The sequence below is a fragment of the Camelina sativa genome, chromosome 13 (assembly GCF_000633955.1).
Source record: "Camelina sativa cultivar DH55 chromosome 13, Cs, whole genome shotgun sequence".
Taxonomy (NCBI): Eukaryota; Viridiplantae; Streptophyta; class Magnoliopsida; order Brassicales; family Brassicaceae; genus Camelina; species Camelina sativa.
Window position 1 is genome coordinate 220,009 of NC_025697.1, and position 20,265 is coordinate 240,273.

The 20,265-nt window shown below is 37.4% G+C and overlaps 4 protein-coding genes across 5 annotated transcripts in view; all 4 read left to right on the forward strand.

Moving 5' to 3' along the window:
- LOC104734162 (pyridoxal 5'-phosphate synthase subunit PDX1.3) overlaps window positions 1-1,778 on the forward strand; it is a 2,609-nt gene extending 831 nt beyond the window's left edge. Inside the window, exon 2 of the mRNA XM_010453687.2 lies at window positions 949-1,778. Coding sequence (XP_010451989.1) covers window positions 949-1,515 — 567 coding nt within the window. The 3' untranslated portion in view covers window positions 1,516-1,778. The remainder of the gene's footprint in view (window positions 1-948) is intronic.
- On the forward strand, window positions 2,685-11,439 carry LOC104734163 (symplekin-like). 2 transcript variants are annotated; one of them, XM_010453689.2, is made up of 27 exons: window positions 2,685-3,092; window positions 3,455-3,614; window positions 3,705-3,797; window positions 3,883-3,958; window positions 4,070-4,238; window positions 4,632-4,803; window positions 5,139-5,264; window positions 5,403-5,972; window positions 6,094-6,669; window positions 6,945-7,013; window positions 7,312-7,428; window positions 7,505-7,750; window positions 7,992-8,039; window positions 8,131-8,268; window positions 8,388-8,528; window positions 8,636-8,698; window positions 8,786-8,893; window positions 8,998-9,081; window positions 9,184-9,231; window positions 9,325-9,399; window positions 9,472-9,567; window positions 9,714-9,794; window positions 9,875-9,946; window positions 10,027-10,071; window positions 10,166-10,249; window positions 10,358-10,461; window positions 10,574-11,439. In XM_010453689.2, the coding sequence occupies exons 1-27, from the start codon at window positions 2,878-2,880 to the stop codon at window positions 11,124-11,126; spliced, it is 4,329 nt and encodes a 1,442-aa protein (XP_010451991.1). In that variant the 5' UTR covers window positions 2,685-2,877; the 3' UTR covers window positions 11,127-11,439. The 2 variants fall into 2 exon arrangements, with proteins under 2 accessions (XP_010451991.1, XP_010451992.1); XM_010453690.2 differs by having other exon boundaries at window positions 8,391-8,528.
- On the forward strand, window positions 11,727-14,139 carry LOC104734164 (dnaJ homolog subfamily B member 1-like). Its single transcript, XM_010453691.1, has 3 exons — window positions 11,727-11,980; window positions 12,159-12,562; window positions 13,479-14,139. The coding sequence occupies exons 1-3, from the start codon at window positions 11,816-11,818 to the stop codon at window positions 13,915-13,917; spliced, it is 1,008 nt and encodes a 335-aa protein (XP_010451993.1). The 5' UTR covers window positions 11,727-11,815; the 3' UTR covers window positions 13,918-14,139.
- Window positions 17,233-19,291, forward strand: LOC104734165 (trihelix transcription factor GT-3a). Its single transcript, XM_010453692.1, has 2 exons — window positions 17,233-17,663; window positions 18,519-19,291. Exons 1-2 carry the CDS (start codon window positions 17,337-17,339, stop codon window positions 19,158-19,160), a joined length of 969 nt encoding a protein of 322 aa, XP_010451994.1. The 5' UTR covers window positions 17,233-17,336; the 3' UTR covers window positions 19,161-19,291.

A 20,265-nucleotide genomic window follows, 5' to 3' on the forward strand; every position in this document is an offset into this window, starting at 1 on the left:
TAATGCGGACTAGAGCGACAGTCGTGGATTCTACGAGGTCCAGTTACATTTCTTGGTGTCAGAAGATATTTGTTTCCCAAATTTTACATACAAATTAATTGTGGAAAACGTTTAAAAAAAAACTTTGTTACTTTTTGGTTGTTACTATTTGGTTGTTACTTGTACTTTTATAAAACTTTGTTACTATTGGTCTGTCAGCATTTTCGCTGATTTTAACAATGCATTTTACGTAACACTTTGACAAAAAAAAAAATCAAGTTTGAGACAACTCTCAATTTAGTTTTAGCTAAAACCTTTAAATGCAGTCCACTAAACATGTGTGGTTAACCCGATAATTGAAATCGTGTGATCTAAACCGTCCGATTCATAATCAATCCCACAGTTCCCGACGGAATAAAAGAAGAAAAAAAAAACATCTATTTTTATTTTGAGGGATTTTTATTTTTTAATTAAGGGACACACCGCCACAAACTCTTTCACTATAAAGCCGATCTAATAAGATAGACGAGGACCGGCCATAAATCTTTCTTCTCCACACACAAAAAGAAAAAAAGAAAAAAAAAATCAATTCAATCTCCTCCGATAATGGAAGGAACCGGCGTTGTTGCGGTGTACGGTAACGGTGCTATAACGGAGGCTAAGAAATCCCCTTTCTCCGTTAAGGTCGGTCTTGCTCAGATGCTCCGTGGTGGTGTTATCATGGATGTCGTCAACGCCGAGCAGGCTCGTATCGCCGAGGAAGCTGGTGCTTGCGCCGTCATGGCTTTGGAGCGTGTTCCCGCTGACATCCGTGCTCAAGGAGGCGTTGCTCGGATGAGCGATCCTCAGATGATTAAAGATATCAAACAGGCCGTTACGATTCCGGTCATGGCTAAGGCTAGGATTGGTCATTTCGTTGAAGCTCAGATCCTTGAAGCTATTGGGATCGATTACATCGATGAGAGCGAGGTTTTGACTCTCGCCGACGAAGACCATCACATCAACAAGCATAATTTCCGGATCCCTTTCGTTTGCGGCTGTAGGAATCTCGGCGAGGCTTTGAGGAGGATCCGTGAAGGTGCCGCCATGATTAGGACCAAAGGTGAGGCTGGTACTGGTAACATTATTGAAGCTGTTAGGCATGTCAGGTCTGTTATGGGTGACATTAGGGTTTTGCGGAACATGGATGATGATGAGGTTTTCACCTTCGCTAAGAAATTAGCCGCTCCTTACGATCTCGTGATGCAGACCAAGCAGCTTGGTCGTCTCCCCGTTGTTCAATTCGCCGCTGGTGGTGTCGCTACCCCGGCTGATGCGGCTCTCATGATGCAGCTTGGATGTGACGGTGTCTTTGTTGGTTCTGGTATCTTCAAGAGCGGTGACCCAGCGCGTCGTGCACGTGCCATTGTTCAGGCTGTCACTCATTACAGTGACCCTGAGATGCTTGTGGAGGTCAGCTGTGGCCTTGGTGAAGCTATGGTTGGGATCAATCTCAACGATGAGAAGGTTGAGAGGTTCGCTAATCGCTCCGAGTGATTAGAGACAAGAAAAACAGAAAATAAAAAAAAGGTAAAATTTCAGACGAAATGGTTTGAGACCATTTTGCAGTAATCTCTTTGAAAAGAAGAAGATGATGATATTTGTTGTTGGTAGTTTGTACCCTTTGTGTTTCCCTTATCACTTTGGTAGTGTTTTTGTTATTGTAATCCATTTGCAAGAACAAGTTTGTCAGTTATAATAATGTACTACTCACTCTCTTGATCAGTTGATTTTTGAAAATGATTATATTCTTCGATCCATTGATGATATGTTTGAGCTTGTTGCTCAATTAGGTGTGGATGGTAGTATTAGATTTTAGACAACCTATTAGTATCAGCTTGGTAGCAAAGGCTCTGCAACTGTTTCAGTATTGTATTCGAGCTCCAAGAACTGCTGTCATTCACATAGCTTTTAGTTCTTATATCAATGTGTGGTGTGAGACATAGTTATAAGCCTATCATCAGAGGAAGAGAATCTGATTTAGGTTGTCTTCGTTGTTACAGAGTAAGAATTATCGATTTCATGATTTGTGCATTATGATTCAAGGGTTCGTTGTATTCTAAATTGGTGTTTGAGGAATGTTATGTTAATGTGGTTGGTAAAGGAGAGAGAGAGAGTCCATGTGAATCTTTCTTCTAACTTGGAGTGTCCATTGGACTCTTCTAACTATGGGATTTCAGATCTCACCCGCACAGTATCGAGCATACGGAATCCATGGAGCTCTTGACTTTAAGACTGAGTTCTTGAAAGTTTTACTTTTACAAAACACCATGATTTATCGATACACGAGTATAGTATATATGTATATATATCCCTTCACTTAGCCATTAGGCTCTTTTTTGGCTTTAGTTTCGAAACTGAACAAACCGGGTCCTAATCTCCAAAAGTGCTTTTCATTTCAACCTGTGAAGTCCTTGTTGCAATTTGATGCACGCCACTTGCAGTTTTGTCCGAAAACTTCACTCCATTAAGCCCACAAAAAAATTCGTTCGTTATTTAAATATCAATCGAAATAGGCCCACATCGGCCCATTCTTATTCCCAAATGGCTTATTTAATCAATTCATTAACTAACGGGACTTGTCTAATACAATATCAATTATGAGGGACCATAGTATAATTTCCTTTATCTTTCCAAATGACGCCGTGTAGCTAATTTACCAGTCTCTTCTCTTCTCTTTTAGGAAAGACCTCGAAAATGGAAATCAGTTCAATTTGTTCATATCAGAAATAAAACGAATCTCCCATTCGCAAAACCCTATGTGTCTATAGAAGAAGAAGAAGAAGAAGAAGAGACATGCGTATTGGTCGAAGCTCTGGGCACTAGTGTATAATTAATATCGATTGTTTGAAACCGGTGATGGTTGGAATCATGGCTTCGTATTCAAGAGAAAGGCTTGAAGGTCTCGCGAGTTCCGCCAAATCAGCCACGGAATTGCCTCCGAAGTTGCATCGCTTACGCAATTTGCGCCGGGATTTGCGAAAGGACGAATCCGTTTTTCCCATCGAGTTGCTTCCTCATCTTTTCGATCTTCTCTCCGATCAGTTCGGTGCTGTTCGCAAGTTTGTCGCCGAGTAAGCTCCGTTATTGTAATCTGTGACCCTTTTCCCCTTATTCGTTTAATTATGCTTGTTCTGGTGATTTCATTCCTGGAGTTTCTCAATTACTTCGATTTTGTTTGTAAAATACAAAAAAAAATTAATGAATTCCCAGAACTTTTTATATATGAAATTGTTTAATATTTGCTTGCTGTTGTTAATCCTGGACAACATCTCACTTGAGGGAGTGATTATAACTGATGGTTTGGTGTCTGTCTTATTCTCGATAGCTTGCTGAAAGATTCCTTTGCGACTAGTATAATCTAGGACGTGTCCCTCTCTTGAACTTGTGAATTTACATTAACTCTCTGAACCTCTGATGCTATTTTCAAATGCAGGATACTTGGTGAAATTGGATTGAAATATGTTGAATTATTACCCGAAATAGTTCCCCTTTTGATTAAGTCTCTCGAAGACGAGACACCAGCTGTGGCGAGGCAGGTCATTGCTTGTGGAGCTGATTTATTCCGTTCCACCCTCGAAAGAGTGGCAGTTCAGGTTGTTTGTTTTTCTAGGTTCTAGTATATGTTACCTCTTCGTTCTGCATTTGGTATGTTAAATCCCGTCTTATTGCTATTTGGCTTCCAGGGTTTGCATTCTAGTGAGTTGAATGATTTTCTTGAATCTTCGTGGACATGGATGATTAAGGTTAAGGATGAAATATGCTCAGTCGCTTTCAAGGTGGGAATTAATGCTTTCTCTGATTCCTCCATGGGTTGTCTTTCTTATCTGATTGTATTTTTTATTCTTGTGACTTGTATATTAGCAAGGAAACAGTGGTGTTAAATTATGCGCCATGAAATTTGTGGAAGCGCTTATTCTTTTGTATACACCTCATGAAGGTAAACTTTTCTGAATCTATCCGCTCAGTTACTTGAAACTATAAATTTGTTGTTTGATTCGTAGCTTATTAGACACTAGTTGCTTATACAATCTAGTTACCTGTCCTGAAGGAAGTGAAGCAGATTTTAATATAACTATCCTTCGTGGGGGGCATCCTGTTTTGAATATCGGAGACTTGTCGATTGAGGCCAGCCAGAAATTGGGTTTACTGCTTGATCAGCTTAGGCACCCTGCAGCAAAATCTCTAAATAGTTCGACGATTATTGTTCTCATTAATAGGTGAGTAGTTTGGTATTTTTTAACCTGTTTGTACCTGCAAAATTATCTATGACTTCATGAAAATTCAACTTTCTATGTTTCTTTCTATTACTTTCTTTTTGGCCCATTTTTGTGTAGAAAATCTTTAATCTCAACATGAATTAAAAAACCTTAGATTTGACTTTTGACTGAAGAGCATCCAACCTAAGATGATGTGCATGTGATTAGAACGGGGTTAATGTAAAAACATGCTTTGGTCCTCACACACAGTTACCAGTACTTATGGGGAGACTGTCTTTGGTAATTTGTTGGTATCTTCCATCATGAATTGTGTAGATGGGGATCCAGGATGTCATGTAAACTTGTCTTATGGTTCATGATTCCCTCTTCATTTTAATTCTGTTTCTTATACAGTCTTTCATCAGTTGCAAAGAAACGTCCTGCATATTGTGGACGTATTCTACCTGTTCTACTTAGCTTGGATCCCCTAAGCTTTCTCAAAGGAGTGCATGCTGCAGCAGCAAGTCTTGCCTTGAAGACTGTATTTCTCTCCTACTTGAAATGTACACATCCCGCTGCTGCACCGGTATTATTTTGTTTTAATTTAACTCCAAGGATTTAGTTCACTGTTATTTTCTATCTATTGTTGATTATTTTCGTCATGCTGAGCTGGTATACATCGTCACTGCAACCAAGCGACCATTGTCCCATGCTTTGTAATTTATCTTCCCAAAAAGTTGCTGTAGATTGTTAGTTTATGTACTCGGATATAGTGAATTAAGTGTATTATGCTGGTCTGTCTTACTTGCTATCCTATCATTATTAATCAACTAATAGTGGTATAACATACTTATAACTACGGCATTGATTTTCATAGTAAACTCGCAACTATTTAGATCTGTATGCTGTCATTTTCTCTAGTGGAAGGATCGGTTGATCGGTGCTCTTAAAGAGATAGAAGGTGGAGGTCGGGCAGGCAAAGCTAAAGATCTTTTTTACAAGACTAACGGAAGCATTCAAGACAAAGACAGTGCAGAGGATACCAAGGTAGTTTGTTCCTCTTTCAATGCATAATTTCATCTATATGTTTATCATTGTGTGTGCATGTGTCTCTCCGGTTATTTTGGCTTATGTATATTGGATGCAGACATTAAATTATTAAAATTCGAGAACTATTAATTACAGGTATCAGTGGAAGCGAATAACCTATGTGCTAGTTCTGATGTTGCGGAAAGTAACTTTGGTAGGAAAAGATCTGGATCAGAATACAATATTGATCTAAATGGAGATGCTTTGAATGGAAAACGTGCAAGAATAACACCTTCTGTGTCAGAAGAATCTACTGACGGATTAAATGGTAATGATGGTGGCTCTCTACCTCGGGTTGCTTCTACCTCAACTGGACCGAGTAATAGCAGAGGAGTGAGTGATACTGAACCTGTTCAGCAACTAGTTAATATGTTTGGAATCTTGGTTGCTCAGGGTGAAAAAGCAATTGGATCTTTGGAGGTTCTTATTAAAAATATTTGTCCGGATCTGCTTACTGATGTTGTGATGGCTAATATGCATAATATTCCACCAAATAGTTCTTCTTATGCTGATAGCAGCAATGAGTTGGTGATGAATATGTGTATAGTTGATAGTGATGCACAAATCAAATATCCCCCATCATTTGTAGCGGATGTCCTTTCACTGTCAACTGCATTCCCACCAATTGCTGCCCTGATAAATCCTGGCATACCGAAAACGGAAAATGTATGGGTGCTCTTTGCTCGATTACGTATTTCTCTGTTATATTTATTGCGTCATTTATGCTCCTTGTTTTTCCTTCTTGTCTTTAAGATTGTATTGTACACTAAAATCTCACCAATAACAGGAAGATGAAGAAGTCTTTTCTGTTCATGTGGACCAGATGATGTTTTCAGCTGAAGATGCAGTTCTTGCAACTGGCTTATTACCTTCTTCTGATGCCTCGTTTCCAGAAAATGAAGAGGACAGTACTGTGTTTCCACCAGACGTGCATTATAAAGGGAATACGGAAAGTGGAATACCTGGATTGGATTCTTCTGCTCAACTTGATTTATCAGGATCCCGTGTTACTTCTGTATTGAATTCTATGAATGTGGAGGCTGCAACCAAGAATCAAAATGCGAGTGGAAAACTTCTTGTCGATGTAATTCCTTCAATGTCTGTGGATAAGTCTGATGAATTTAGTCCAAAGGCGGCTGCCACAGGTTCTACCAGCTTGGTATTGTCAACTGCAACTTCAGTTGCTTCTGCGCCTCAGTTTGTCCTGCCTAAGATATCAGCACCTGTTGTCGACCTTTCTGATGAAGAGAAAGACAGTTTGCAGAAGCTGGTTTTTTTGCGCATTGTTGAAGCATATAAACAAATCTCAATGTCTGGTGGTTCACAACTCCGCTTTTCTCTTCTTGCTCACTTGGGAGTTGAGGTCAATTTCTAATCTGTATTTTTTAACATAACGGCCTCTGCATGATTCTTGCCTCACTTGCCTCTACTCTAAGAGCCTGGTTTGTGGTAGAAAGAGGATATGTCTAGTGCTTACTGATTGTCATGTTTGATTTCGATGGCTGTTTATACTCTCCTGTTTGATACCTATTAAATGCATCCTAGTTGGCAAGATGATTGTTTGAGTATATTCTATCTCTCAGTAATTGATCGTCATATTTTCCTTTTTTTCTCTCTCTTTTTTTTTTTTTGTTGCAGTTTCCTTCAGAGTTAGACCCTTGGAAAATACTACAGGAGCATGTTCTGTCGGATTATTTGAATCATGAGGTGAGAATTTGTTTTCGTGACTTCATTGTTGGACATTTGGATTGGTCAATCCTGTGTATTCGTGATACATGCTTACTGTGTTTTGATAGCATTAAAAAGCCTAATTCTGGCGGTGAATCCTTTTGCTAGAGATAGTGATTTTAGATTCTTCTGATTTTCTCTTTCTATCCTGGTATATGTACTAATCTAGATGGGCTCTTGTACTGGCTCGACTATAGAATTTCTTAGTCTTCTGTTGGATGGCTTTCTTAATTGATTCAAAAGTTATTTATCTGACTACCTTTTCTTTTGTTTTCAGGGACATGAGCTGACCGTGCGGGTTCTTTACAGACTATACGGGGAAGCAGAAGCAGAACAAGATTTCTTCTCGTCAACTACTGCTGCGTCTGCATATGAAAGTTTCTTGCTGACTGTGGTAAGCATTCATTTTGTTTGCATCTTAGTCAACTTTTTGCTAGGGAATTTTCTCAGAAAACAGTTTTACCTTTTAGGCCGAAGCACTTAGAGATTCTTTTCCACCGTCTGACAAATCCTTAAGTAAATTGCTTGGAGATTCTCCACATCTGCCCAAATCAGTTCTGAAGTTGTTGGAATCATTTTGCTGTCCTGGAAGTGGTGAACAAGTTGAAAAGGATTTACAGAATGGAGACCGTGTTACTCAAGGTCTCAGTACTGTTTGGAGCCTTATTTTAATGAGACCTGGAATCCGAAGTGATTGCCTGAAGATTGCGTTGCAGGTTCCTTCTATCTGACCGCTTTTCGAATTCCCTTTTCTTTGGTTCAGCTTTAATTTTCCTCTTTCACATTTCAATGCATTTTTTAATTTTGTGCTTGTGGTTCTTTCTCCTTCCTTTTTCTGACCTTCTCTTTTCATATTCTCTTATCAGCATTTTGACAGTTTCATATTGTTAAGGCTGTAATATTCTTATTTTTGTTTATGGGGCTCTCACTAAATATTCATCTTTTTTCTTGTAAAAGAGTGCTGTTCATCACTTGGAAGAGATTCGCATGAAAGCAATTCGCCTGGTATGTTTCTGCTAAACCTGTGATTCAATGTATGATATGTATCCAGCTGCTGATGTGTTACCACTTCAATAATTGTGGGTCATTTTTACAGGTTGCAAACAAGCTCTACTCTTTATCATTCATTACACGACAGATTGAAGAATTTGCAAAGGATAGGCTGTTTTCCGTCGTAAGTTGCATTTCTTCAGAGAGTGGAGATGCTGAAACACGGATTGATGATTATAATAAGGTGCTCGCTTGTACCAAAATAATTTATTTTTCGAGTTGTTTATGCATTTATATTTTCTTTATGTACTAATGAACACTGCATTAAAATATTTGACCAGAAGTTTTTTTTTTCTCTTTTAGAAGGATCTTGATCTGAAAAGTTCACCAAATAAACCACAGCCCGTTATTAGTGGCATTGATACGCCTTCGGAAGGAACATCATTAACTTCAATTACTGAAGCTCAACGCTGCCTGTCACTCTATTTTGCTCTCTGTACAAAGGTCTTGTAAATTTTTACCATTCTTGGACTAATGACTAAGCTAGCTTTTTAAGTTTGTGGCAAAATTTGGCTAAAAAAATTTGATTTCTATATGTCTTTGATATGCAGAAGCACTCCCTTTTTGTTCATGTGTTCAGCATTTACAAGAATGCATTAGATCCTGTTAAGCAGGTAAGACTGGAGCCCAGTGTAAAGAAGTTCTATAATATCAGTGAATTTTCTTCTCCGGTATTTATTCTCACTTTTTGTTTTGTGTAGGCTATTCATCTTCAAATCCCAATACTAGTTCGTACTATGGGCTCATCCTCTGAGCTTCTTAAAATTATAGCTGACCCACCAAGTGGGAGTGAGAACCTTCTAATGCAGGTTTTCATTGTTCTTGACTTTCTTTTATACTGTAAACATATTAAAAAGCTTCATATAGTTTTGTATACATTTACTATTTCCTTATTGTTCCTCCTTGATGACAGGTTCTCCAAACCCTCACTGAGGGGCCCACGCCGTCTTCAGAATTGATACTTACTATAAGAAAGTTGTTTGATACAAGAATAAAGGTAAAGACAATGAAATGTTCATTGATAACTCTTTAATAGCAAAACTGTAACCTAATTCTTCTCTAATTTTTCTTTGGTTTTGAACTTTTGATGGGACTACAGGATGTAGAAATTCTTTTCCCAATTTTGCCGTTCCTGCCAAGAGACGATGTATATCTTCTTTCCTACCTTTTATCCCTTCTATTGACGCATTGGGTTATAGTTGTCATATATTTCTAAACTTGTAACTTGTCTATCGATCAGGTTCTGCGCATTTTTCCACATATGGTGAATCTTCCCATGGAGAAATTCCAAGTTGCACTTTCTCGTGTGCTGCAGGTATCAGATTAATTTCTTACGTCTGGCTTTTGAGTGAAGTTTGATCTGCTCACTCTGGAATTTGGTTCTTAGGGATCATCTCAGTCTGGCCCAGTGCTTTCTCCATCTGAAATTTTAATTGCTATCCATAGCATTGACCCAGCAAGAGATGGAATACCTCTTAAACAGGTATCTCTCGACCATTTACTTATTAACATACAGCAAACAAAGAATATAAGCTTTGATGAACAATTAGGAAATCTCCGCCAGCTGTTTTACCATCAACACCGAGGTTACTTCCCTAAATCGTATGTCTTAATTAATGTTCTTATCAGGTCACAGATGCATGCAATACCTGTTTTGCACAGAGGCAGACATTCACTCAACAGGTTTTAGCCGGCGTTCTGAATCAACTGGTATATAACAGTCTCTATCTTACCGAGTTTTTTTCTCTCGTTCTGGACATTTATTCTTATTGGCAAACTTTTGGCTGCAGGTCCAGCAAATTCCACTGCCAATGTTATTCATGCGTACAGTTTTACAAGCTATCGGTGCTTTTCCAGCTCTGGTAACAAACTTATCACTTCTCTTTTTGCAATCCCAATTTTATTTTCACTGAATAATCTCTTTAACATGATATTGTAATAGTCGGACTTCATCTTGGAGATCCTTTCTCGTCTTGTTAGCAAACAGGTCAGTAATGTTCTTGAAATGTTATACTTCCATTCTTATGATTGACTGTGTGTTGAAAATAAAACTGTGGTTCTCTCTAATATGTATGCCTCAGATATGGAAATATCCGAAACTGTGGGTGGGGTTTTTGAAATGTGCACAGACAACACAGCCTCAGTCATACAAGGTCTTACTACAGGTGCGATTATAATAAATTTATTCCACAATGGTTAAATTACCTATACTAGTCGTTGTTAAAACTGTGTGATCCTTGTCTTGGCTTTTCACTGAAATTCCTTTTGTTCAGCTTCCTCCACCTCAACTGGGAAATGCATTGACTAAAATCCCAGCATTAAGAGCTCCACTAACCGCACATGCCAGCCAGCCAGAGATTCAGTCTTCACTTCCAAGGTGACCTTTCCTCTTTCAAGCTTCCAGGAATTCATTTCTGAACAATCTGACTTGAGCTATTTGAAATCCATTTGCCGCTGAGCACATTGATATGAAACTATTTTGTTGGTAGGTCTACACTGGCTGTTCTTGGACTTGTCCCTGATTCTCAAGGAACACAAACCAGCCATGTGCAAGCGAATGAGACACAAACGAGTCAGGAACAGCAGCAGCAGCAAGCAAGCGAGTCACAGCAAACGAGCCAGTCTGAGCAAGTTTCTGTACCATTGAGTCCCTCCAAAACAAATCACCAGGAACCCAGTCAGGTAATTGGCGGTCAGTCTCAAAGCAGTCCCGGAGGTACGGGGCTGTCTGAAATGAGTCAGTCTCAGAACAGTCCCATAGATACGGGCCGGTGTGAAATGAGTCAGTCACAAAGCAGTCCAGTTGGGACTGGGCAGTCTGAAATGGGTCAGAGCCCTCAAGTGTCGGAATCGAGTGCTCCAGCAGGACCAGCACCAACGAGTCATACTCGAACATCAGACTCTCGAGCGTCAAGCCAGACACATCGTGATGATGATGAAAAGATAGACGACACAGCAACCTCGGAGAAGGAGGTGACAAAAAGTGAGAAATCAGAGGAATCTTCTTCTGAAGCAGAAGAAGAAGAAGAAGAAGAAGAGTAAGTGTATCATTGTGTGACAGATGTTAATTTCGACTTGAGAGAGAAGAAGAGATTCTTAGAAAATTGAGGTTGCTTCTACTTCTCTCTCTCTCGCTCTGTCTCTGTCAGAGAAGAAGAGTGATTGACTGATTGAAGCGTAGATCAAGAAGGGCGGGAGATCTTCTTCGTTCCATGTATTGTAGCATTTGTTTATGAAAATGAATTTTGTAGATTAAATTAGAGATTTTATTTATATAGATTGTCATTAGCGATTTGTATTGTTACATTCATTATATAGTAGTATTTGTCTTTGAAACAAATAGGCTTCAATAAAAGTTTGCTTTTTTTCTTACAATTTTTCTTATCATGAATGCTTGTGTTTGAGTAGTCAACGTTGAGAGACCCAATGTCTTGCGAGCAGCTTTTGTTTATAAGGCCCAATTTTTAGGCCTTTTAAGTAAAGCTGATCGATATATTGACAAAAACGTAAAATTACGATTAAAATTCACGATCGGTTTAGCGTATCGATTTCAAAATGAAAGATCGGTTCAGTTCGGTTAAAATGTTTACTCCGGAAGAAAATAATAAATATAGTCGGCCTCTAGAATCCAGTGAAGAAGAAGAAGAAGAAGATTCAGTGGGAGAGAGAGAGAGAAAGCGATTGATTGGAAGAAGAAGAAGAAGAAGATTGAGAGAGAGAGAGAGAGAGAGATGGGGGTGGATTACTATAAGGTGCTTCAGGTTGATCGCAGTGCAAACGATGAGGAGCTAAAGAAAGCTTATCGGAAACTGGCCATGAAGTGGCATCCTGATAAGAACCCTAACAACAAAAAAGAAGCCGAAGCTAAATTCAAGCAAATCTCTGAAGCTTACGATGTGATTAATTTACTTTCCCTCTCTTTCAATTCCCCTTTTTATTTTTTGTTTAGGGTTTTACAAAAATTCCATCTTTTTTTTTTTTAATTTATTTGAGCAAAGCTAAGAGCTAATCGACCATGCACTTCTCTTCCACACCCACCCTTTGATCATATATATATGTTTGCTTCTTTGTTAGGTTTTGAGTGATCCTCAAAAACGAGCAATCTATGACCAATACGGAGAAGAAGGTTTAAACCAAGGCCCTCCTCCCGGTTCCGGTGGTTACCCTGGAGAATCAGACCCCGGAGCTTCTTCTTTCCGCTTCAATCCCAGAAGCGCCGATGATATCTTCTCCGACTTCTTTGGTTTCACTAGGCCTTTTGGTACCGGAAGCAGCGACTCCCGAGCAGGACCTTCTGCGTTTAGGTATGGCGATGACATCTTCGCTTCCTTGAGGGCTGCTGCTGCTGGAGGAGAGCCCTCCATTCCTGCTAGGAAAGCTGCTCCTATTGAGAAACAATTGCCCTGTAGTTTGGAGGATTTGTATAAAGGAGTCACCAAGAAGATGAAGATCTCTCGTGATGTTCTCGACTCTTCCGGGTTCGTTTTCCATTTCCCTTCCCTTCATACATGACTCCATCAGTTTAGTGCCTTTTTGTATATCTATATATATATCTGCTGCTTTGGGCTAATTATGTTTATTAGGGACACTTCAACTCTCTCTCTGTGATTGGTGTATGGAGTTTAATTTCAAATCTTTAGTCTATAGTGTCAGCTTATTAGAAAGTTCTTCTTTTGAACAGGTTTTGCTTAGTTTACAAGTTTTGATCTCTGTGAGTGTGACCTTTATGCAGTCTTTGACCTCTCTGTCGACACATTAATGATAGATGCAAGTTTAGAAACCGATAGCTATAGCTAACCTCGACATCCGTCAACCAGTTTCATTATGGATTTTAGCTACATAGATTCTCTTAATCTCATGGACTCACAGACTCTGATTGATCAAGTTACACACTTTATAGAAAATCTGTATAAGCTCTCTCGAATATATAACTTTTCGCAAAGACCAAGTGAGTCCAAGAATAAGAGAATCTATGTAGGTGCAAGTGGTAATAAAAGTCTGCTAAAATCCATAAGAAAAGTCTGTTACCTTTATTCAGTATTTGAGCTCTCTATCGGCACATTAATGGTAGATGCAAGTGTAGAAACCGATAGCTAATATAGCTAACCACGGGATCCCTTGGCCTAGTCAACCACTTTCATTATGGATTTTCATTATGCATAGATTCTCAAAGTCTCTTGGACTCACAAACTCTCATTGATCTCTAACCGTTTGTACCCTTTGTACAAAGTCTGTTTATACTCTCTTAAGTATATATATATATCTTTTCACAAAGACCAAGTTAAGAATAAACTCATTCGCAGTTTTCCGACCACTTTCAATGCAAGACATTACTGATTTATATTTTCTATGTTTTGCTGACTAACGAAACCCGTAGTGTGTGCTCCAATGCAGGAGGCCAACACCGGTTGAGGAGATCTTGACGATAGAGATCAAAGCCGGTTGGAAGAAAGGAACAAAGATAACCTTCCTGGAAAAAGGGAACGAGCATCGCGGAATCATTCCATCCGATCTTGTTTTCATCGTAGACGAGAAGCCGCATCCCGTTTTCAAACGAGACGGGAATGATCTGGTGGTAATGCAAAAGATATCTCTCGTGGAAGCTCTCACAGGTTGCACAGCGCAGGTCACTACTCTTGACGGAAGAACCCTAACGGTTCCGGTAAACAATGTGATCAGTCCGTCGTACGAAGAGATTGTGAAAGGGGAAGGCATGCCGATCCCTAAAGATCCGTCAAGAAAAGGAAACCTGAGAATCAGATTCATCATCAAGTTCCCTTCGAAGCTAACCGCTGAGCAGAAATCAGGGGTCAAGCGGATGTTTTCATCTTGAATGTCTTAAGATTGAATCATCTCGTTTTCAGTTTTTTGTTAAAAGCTGTAGTTTTTTCTTTTTTGGGAAATCGTTTAGTCTAGGAGCAGAAGATGTGGTTTATGATGGGGTTTCATTTTTTGTTGCATTTTGGTAAAGTTTTAAGGTAATTGTGAAATACCACCACCAAACGATGCTGGTGTTTACTTAGTAATGGACTGACTAGTAGTTAAAGTTTCTTAATGCCGTCTTCTCTCTTTTACAAAGCTTAAATGATTTGTATTTAAAACTTACTAGTAGTGTACACATTATTGTCAACAGATTTTGAAAGACTAAATCAACGACGTTAACAATTTGTCAAAAGAAGAAGTTAAGTCAAATTGATTAATCATAGTAGCGAAATTTGAATTAAGAACACCTTTTTGTTTGGTATTAAAAGTTTAAATGTATACGTTTTTCGCACCATGAATCTTGACCTTGCTCTCCCGTCTAATTCCATCATTAAAATCTTTTCAACCCCTCACGTGGTGATGTTGACGTAGAATAATTGTTATTATTTATCAAAGAATAAGAAGTATGAAAGAAAGAAAAAAGAAAAAAAAAACAGACTAGTAATGCGCTTGCTTATTCATAGATTTAGTGTGATTTAGAGATTTAAAATAAACACTTGAGTTTAATTTTAAAGATTTGAATGTTTCTTAAGAATGCAATCAACTGAAATATGTTCGTTAACCATTTTTCATGGTCTTTGTTCAAAACCAGAGTGAGTATACAGATGGTGAGTAGTAAGGTTTTAGTGATGTGGTGTATTTTCTTGCGTAGATATGAGTTCCGAGTAATCCGGAGCGATGATATCCTTAACAACATTGTAAATAACACGAAATTGGCTGATTTTGTATGTGCTTTATTAAAAAGCCTTTAAGCAAAAGAGGAACCCAATAAATAAAATACTACTATTAAACGGGACGATGCGGTGGCCTTGTTGTATGAGCAGATAGATAAACAAACATCAGCCAAAGAGGAAAAGAAAAAAATGTTTAGAAGTAAAAATAATAAAAAAGATTGCCACGTCGGTAAATAAGGTGGGAGTTTACACGTGGAAAAAACAAGACTCCGCCGCGTACCTGATTAAACTAGTAGTATTTGATTATTCAATTTTTCTTCCTAGCTCATGTAATATTAAATATTGTATTGCATTCACTCAAACTGTTGTAAAAAGACCACAAAAATTTTGAACGAAAAATCCATTAATTGGATGAGTCGACGACACATATAATATAATTGAGAAGTACTTACTGTAAGACTATGAGTAGTAATAACGTGTGAATCAATCCACGTGGGATGACAGGTGGGAGAACCAAGTCTAGTTGCATGTCATGTAAAAGTTTTGTTTTTTTACTTTCAACACGGTTCATCAGCATTTGGACCACTTCGCTGACTTATTTTTTTTGGTTACTTCTTCTTACACATCCATCACCCACATATGCTAATAAACCCCACAACTCTCTATACTACTTCTTTAACACCCAACCCCCACGAATCTTTTTTTAGATACAAGTTTCATTATTTTACCGTACGATATTACTAGCTAATGTCACTGCAATGACGCGGCTTCATATATATATATATGTATGTACTTACCATCTATATTCTGGGAATCTGACAGTTGTATATTGCAGTACTGGATCCAAACATACTCATCAGTACATTTTTTTTTCTCTGTTCCTTCTTATTATTAATTATTTCTTCTTGTGCCGACTACGGAAATATCCATGTTATAATTCATCAATTCATTTAGCAAATTTTCATCATTCAAACACATGAACGGATCCGGGTCTTCGTGGCCTAATAGTAAGGACGGGTTCTGGTTGCAAACACAATCCGAGTTCGAACCCTGCTGGAAGGAACTTTCTCACGAATTCTCGGACACCCATATGGGTATGGATCCTTACTTTCGACCCATTTGAATACCTGGAAGGGGACCTATCCATGGGTTACCCTTTACCCAGAGGATTACTCTGGGCCTATGTGAGCTTAGGATTACCCTGAGTTAACAAAAAAAAAACATGAACGTTCGTCTTTTTTTCTCTCTTCGGGGAATTTACATTTCCAATCAATATGTTAGCTTTATCAATTATAACGGTAGTAGTCTTCTTGTTTTCAGTAGCTAAATTAAGTCGTTTCTTATAGGAACGTTAGGTGTCTGTCTACTAGTTAAATTAAATACTCTCCTCTATACATATTTAACAACCAGGAAAGCTTATGTAACTGCTTGTTTATTTCTGCTAAAGAAATTACAATTTTCTTTTGTTATAAAGCTATGACCATTGAGCTGATCCAACTCGTAACAGTGTATTTGATCTCCAATATTAGGTTATTTAATATTCTTTTTCTGTCAACCATCATATAACTTTTAAAATGAAATTTTGTAAATGCATATATTTTTTTATATTTCGAAGGAAAAAATACGAGACTGTCGGGAAGAAGAAAATCAAGTGGGTCAATTGACTAGGCATAAAGGCCAGCAATGATTATTTAATTTGAGGCTTGAGGAGGAAAAAAAAGTTATAAATCAGATTGGCACTCCATAAATAACTCGTAAGCATGACGAAATATTAACGCAGTATTATAAGTTACTATATTGGGACAAAATTATTAACTACCAATAAAATAAATATGAGGCCGTTGAGTTTAGCACTTGAGCTTGTCCAAGAAAAAAAAAAGAAAAAAAAGGGGTCATCTATACAAAAACGGCCATCTAGTAAAAAAGAAAAAAAAAAAACTTCGAACCACTTTACAAATTTGTAATTAAGCAGGTTAGAACACAAATAATCAATTTGTAAAATAAATAAATAAAAATCTAGTTCGAGAATTTTTTTACTTTAGATATTCAATATATTTTCAATTGAGGCAAGTTAATTACCCCCTATAATTGTCTGAGATTACTATATTCATTATTTCAGTATCTCAAAATTTTGTAATACGAAGAAAAGTAGTATGATTTTATTCAGTTAGCTGCTTTAAATGTCGACTTTTATATCCGAAGAAAGAAATCTAAACTTTATTATTTTTCTAATGTAATGTAATCACGATATATGATGTCCTTTTCACTAAATGAAAAGAGACATTCGTGTTCGTATTTTATTCAACTAAATAATTCAATTACTTCTAGTATATTCAACTATTTTTCTTAAAATCTCTATTAATTATAATTTTAGAGAAAAAAACAAAAAACTACACTTCTATCGTCCCTTACGATTTCACACCTTCTTTTCACACTTCCTTATAAATTATTTCAATTCTCTCTTTTCTCTTCTTCCTCTCTGTCTTCTCCTCTTTTCTCAAAGCAGCCTCTCTTCTTCATTTATAAGTAACCCAAAAAAAAAAAAATTGATCTCTTCTTGTTCTCTTTACGTCACAAAGACAATTCGATTCCAATAATGGACAGACGTAACCCTTTCCAACATCACCACCACCACCATCAGCCTCATCATCACTTGATTCAACAGCAACAGCTTCCTCCTCCACCTCAGAGCACGACGCCGGCGATGGATCCCGGCGGCGGAGGTGAGAGAATCCCACAGTGGAGCATAGAGGAGACAAAGGAGCTTTTGGGTATAAGAGAAGAGCTTGATCAGACTTTCATGGAGACCAAACGTAATAAGCTTCTTTGGGAAGTTGTGGCTGCTAAGATGGCCGACAAAAGTTTTGTCCGTAGCCCAGAACAATGCAAGAGCAAGTGGAAGAACCTCGTCACCAGATACAAGGTTACTTTTCACCTATTTATACTAAATGATTCTCTCTATAGTCTCTATATATACACACCTATATATAAATGTTGTTGAATGAACATGATTACAAGTATACATATGCATCATTATTAGTATAGCATTTTATATTGTTTGTGTAACTATATAGTTATTTGTTTTGTATTTTATCACTAGTTTGTGTGGTTAGACATGAAAGTATGCAAACTGAAATGGAAACCTAGTTTAAGGTGTATGTATAGGTGAACTATATTATATATACATCAATTAATGAGCTTAACCTAATCTCCAAGGTTATTTAGATATTGTCCTGCCATTAATGGTAACGAGCTAGAGAATAATATTCTACGCGTTTACTGGTGAGCTTTCATCATGATATTGCCTATGTTCACATTTTTATATCCGTTATCCCATAATTATATATCTTTCTTTTTGTTCGTTTATCACATGGTAAGTATATGTAAGTAACATCTCGTGTTCACAACATGCCACTAAAATATTAATAACCGTTATATAACGAGTTCATCATTAAGATTTCTAATAATAACCGTACGTTACTGATGAACACAAGCATCAAAATTGTTGAAAACGTCCATATCTACATTTATTGTATGCTAAAAGGAACGTGATATGGATAAACATGTTTTTGTTTTCTTATTATATGAATCATATAATATGATAGATGAACATGTGTCTACGAGATAATCATTTCCAGTTAAGATACTTGGTAAGCTAAAAGGTTTAGCATAGGGCCATAGACTATTGCTAGCTATTACATGTTTACATACTAACAGACATATATATTGTGTATAGTATATATATATATATATAACATGTTGAATATTTATGGAACAGGCGTGTGAGACGACTGAGCCAGATGCAATTAGGCAGCAGTTCCCATTTCACAATGAGATTCAATCGATTTTCGCAGCAAGAATGCAAAGAATGTTGTGGTCAGAAGCCACAGAACCAAGCACTTCTTCAAAGAGAAAACATAATCAATTTTCATCAGATGATGATGAAGAAGAGGAAGAAGAAGTTGACGAGCCAAATCAAGACATCAACGAGGAATTATTGTCTTTAGTAGAGACACAAAAGAAAGAGACAGAAGTGATAACTACTAGTACTTCTACCAATCCAAGAAAACGTGCTAAAAAAGGAAAAGGAGTAACTAAAGCTGAAACCGCAGCCGGTAGTACAATAAAAGAAGTATTGGAGGAGTTTATGAGGCAGACGGTGAAGATGGAGAAGGAATGGAGAGATGCATGGGAGATGAAGGAGAGAGAGAGGGAGAAGAGAGAGAAAGAATGGCGGAGGAGAATGGCGGAGCTAGAGGAGGAGAGAGCTGCTGTGGAGAGGCGGTGGATGGAGAGAGAGGAAGAGAGACGGATGAGAGACGAAGCTAGGGCTCAGAAGAGAGACATTCTCATTGATGCTTTGCTTAATAAGCTTAATAGAGATCATCATAATGATCATGGTCATAATCAAGGTTTCTAATTTCTCATAAACATGAGTTAATTTGCTAGGCAAATCAATTAGGTCATATCTCTAAATTAATGTTTCTTTTATTTATATGAACTATATTAATTACATTCGGAAACAGAAATATAAAAGATCAGATTTTGATAGTCCGTATGTTACCATATCGTGGTTATGAAAATAGGATTGCGAATTATAATCGAAGGCTCGATGGATCCGGGAGGCTGGTTTCCTTATTTTTACTTGGAAATTTAACCAGACTCGATGGGAATTGGGGATGGATTTGGATTCATCAAATTAGATTTGTTGTCAGCGCCCTCACATAATGCATGTTTTCCCAAGTCTTTGTGTTCATAGTTTTTATATTTAGATGAGCTTTAATTGATCTAGAAGCAGAGAGCGAGTAAAAACGAGCATGTCAGCACTTCAATTTGACCAACCTCACATTTAATATAACGATTCTATTTGATAAAATTATTAATTATGGACGCCTATATGCTATATGTGTGCATAAAGTGACTACCACTGTGTAGATAATTAGATGCTAATCTCAATTCTATTTTTGATAGTTATAGGTGTCGAAAAACAAATTGGTTTAATACTTTAAGCTACTTTATTCTGTTACTAAGAATGTTTCATAACTATTAATCAGACGATAAACAATAAAATTATACAAAAAGTCTTTGTTCCAAATTTTCAGTTCACATTTGTCCCACATTACTTCTCCGCGTTATTTGTGATCATATTCATATATACATAGATTAATATATCCTATTTTTTTCATAAGTAGAGCCCTATTTTAAATTATAAATAAAGCATTTGTTCTTTTTATTCTTTTCTTCTCTTGCAAGACAGCTTGCTTATACCAACACATCGCGCGTGCAGAACAGTTAAAATACACAAAACATGAAACCGTGTTATGACGCGTTCACATTGATATTAGTGTATTAAATTTAGAAATATGAGACGATGACTCATTCGCCGCGTTAGATCTATTGGTTACAACCTTGGAAAAATCCCTGAGAGGTCATGGGTACGAGAAAACGTTCGATTTTTACGACTTTTGCGTTTTTCATCTTTTTTTTTATTATTATTTAAAACCAATAAATTCAAAATTTAAATA

Excerpts from the sequence above, each read along its gene's own strand:
- LOC104734163 (XM_010453689.2), top strand. The coding sequence starts at position 2,878 with ATGGTTGGAATCATGGCTTCGTATTCAAGAGAAAGGCTTGAAGGTCTC. Across the intron at positions 7,751-7,991 it reads GCCTGAAGATTGCGTTGCAG|AGTGCTGTTCATCACTTGGA; the intron begins GTTCCTTCTATC and ends TTCTTGTAAAAG. Across the intron at positions 8,894-8,997 it reads GTGAGAACCTTCTAATGCAG|GTTCTCCAAACCCTCACTGA; the intron begins GTTTTCATTGTT and ends CCTTGATGACAG.
- LOC104734164 (XM_010453691.1), top strand. The coding sequence starts at position 11,816 with ATGGGGGTGGATTACTATAAGGTGCTTCAGGTTGATCGCAGTGCAAAC. Across the intron at positions 11,981-12,158 it reads AAATCTCTGAAGCTTACGAT|GTTTTGAGTGATCCTCAAAA; the intron begins GTGATTAATTTA and ends CTTCTTTGTTAG. Across the intron at positions 12,563-13,478 it reads GATGTTCTCGACTCTTCCGG|GAGGCCAACACCGGTTGAGG; the intron begins GTTCGTTTTCCA and ends GCTCCAATGCAG.
- LOC104734165 (XM_010453692.1), top strand. The coding sequence starts at position 17,337 with ATGGACAGACGTAACCCTTTCCAACATCACCACCACCACCATCAGCCT. Across the intron at positions 17,664-18,518 it reads ACCTCGTCACCAGATACAAG|GCGTGTGAGACGACTGAGCC; the intron begins GTTACTTTTCAC and ends TTTATGGAACAG.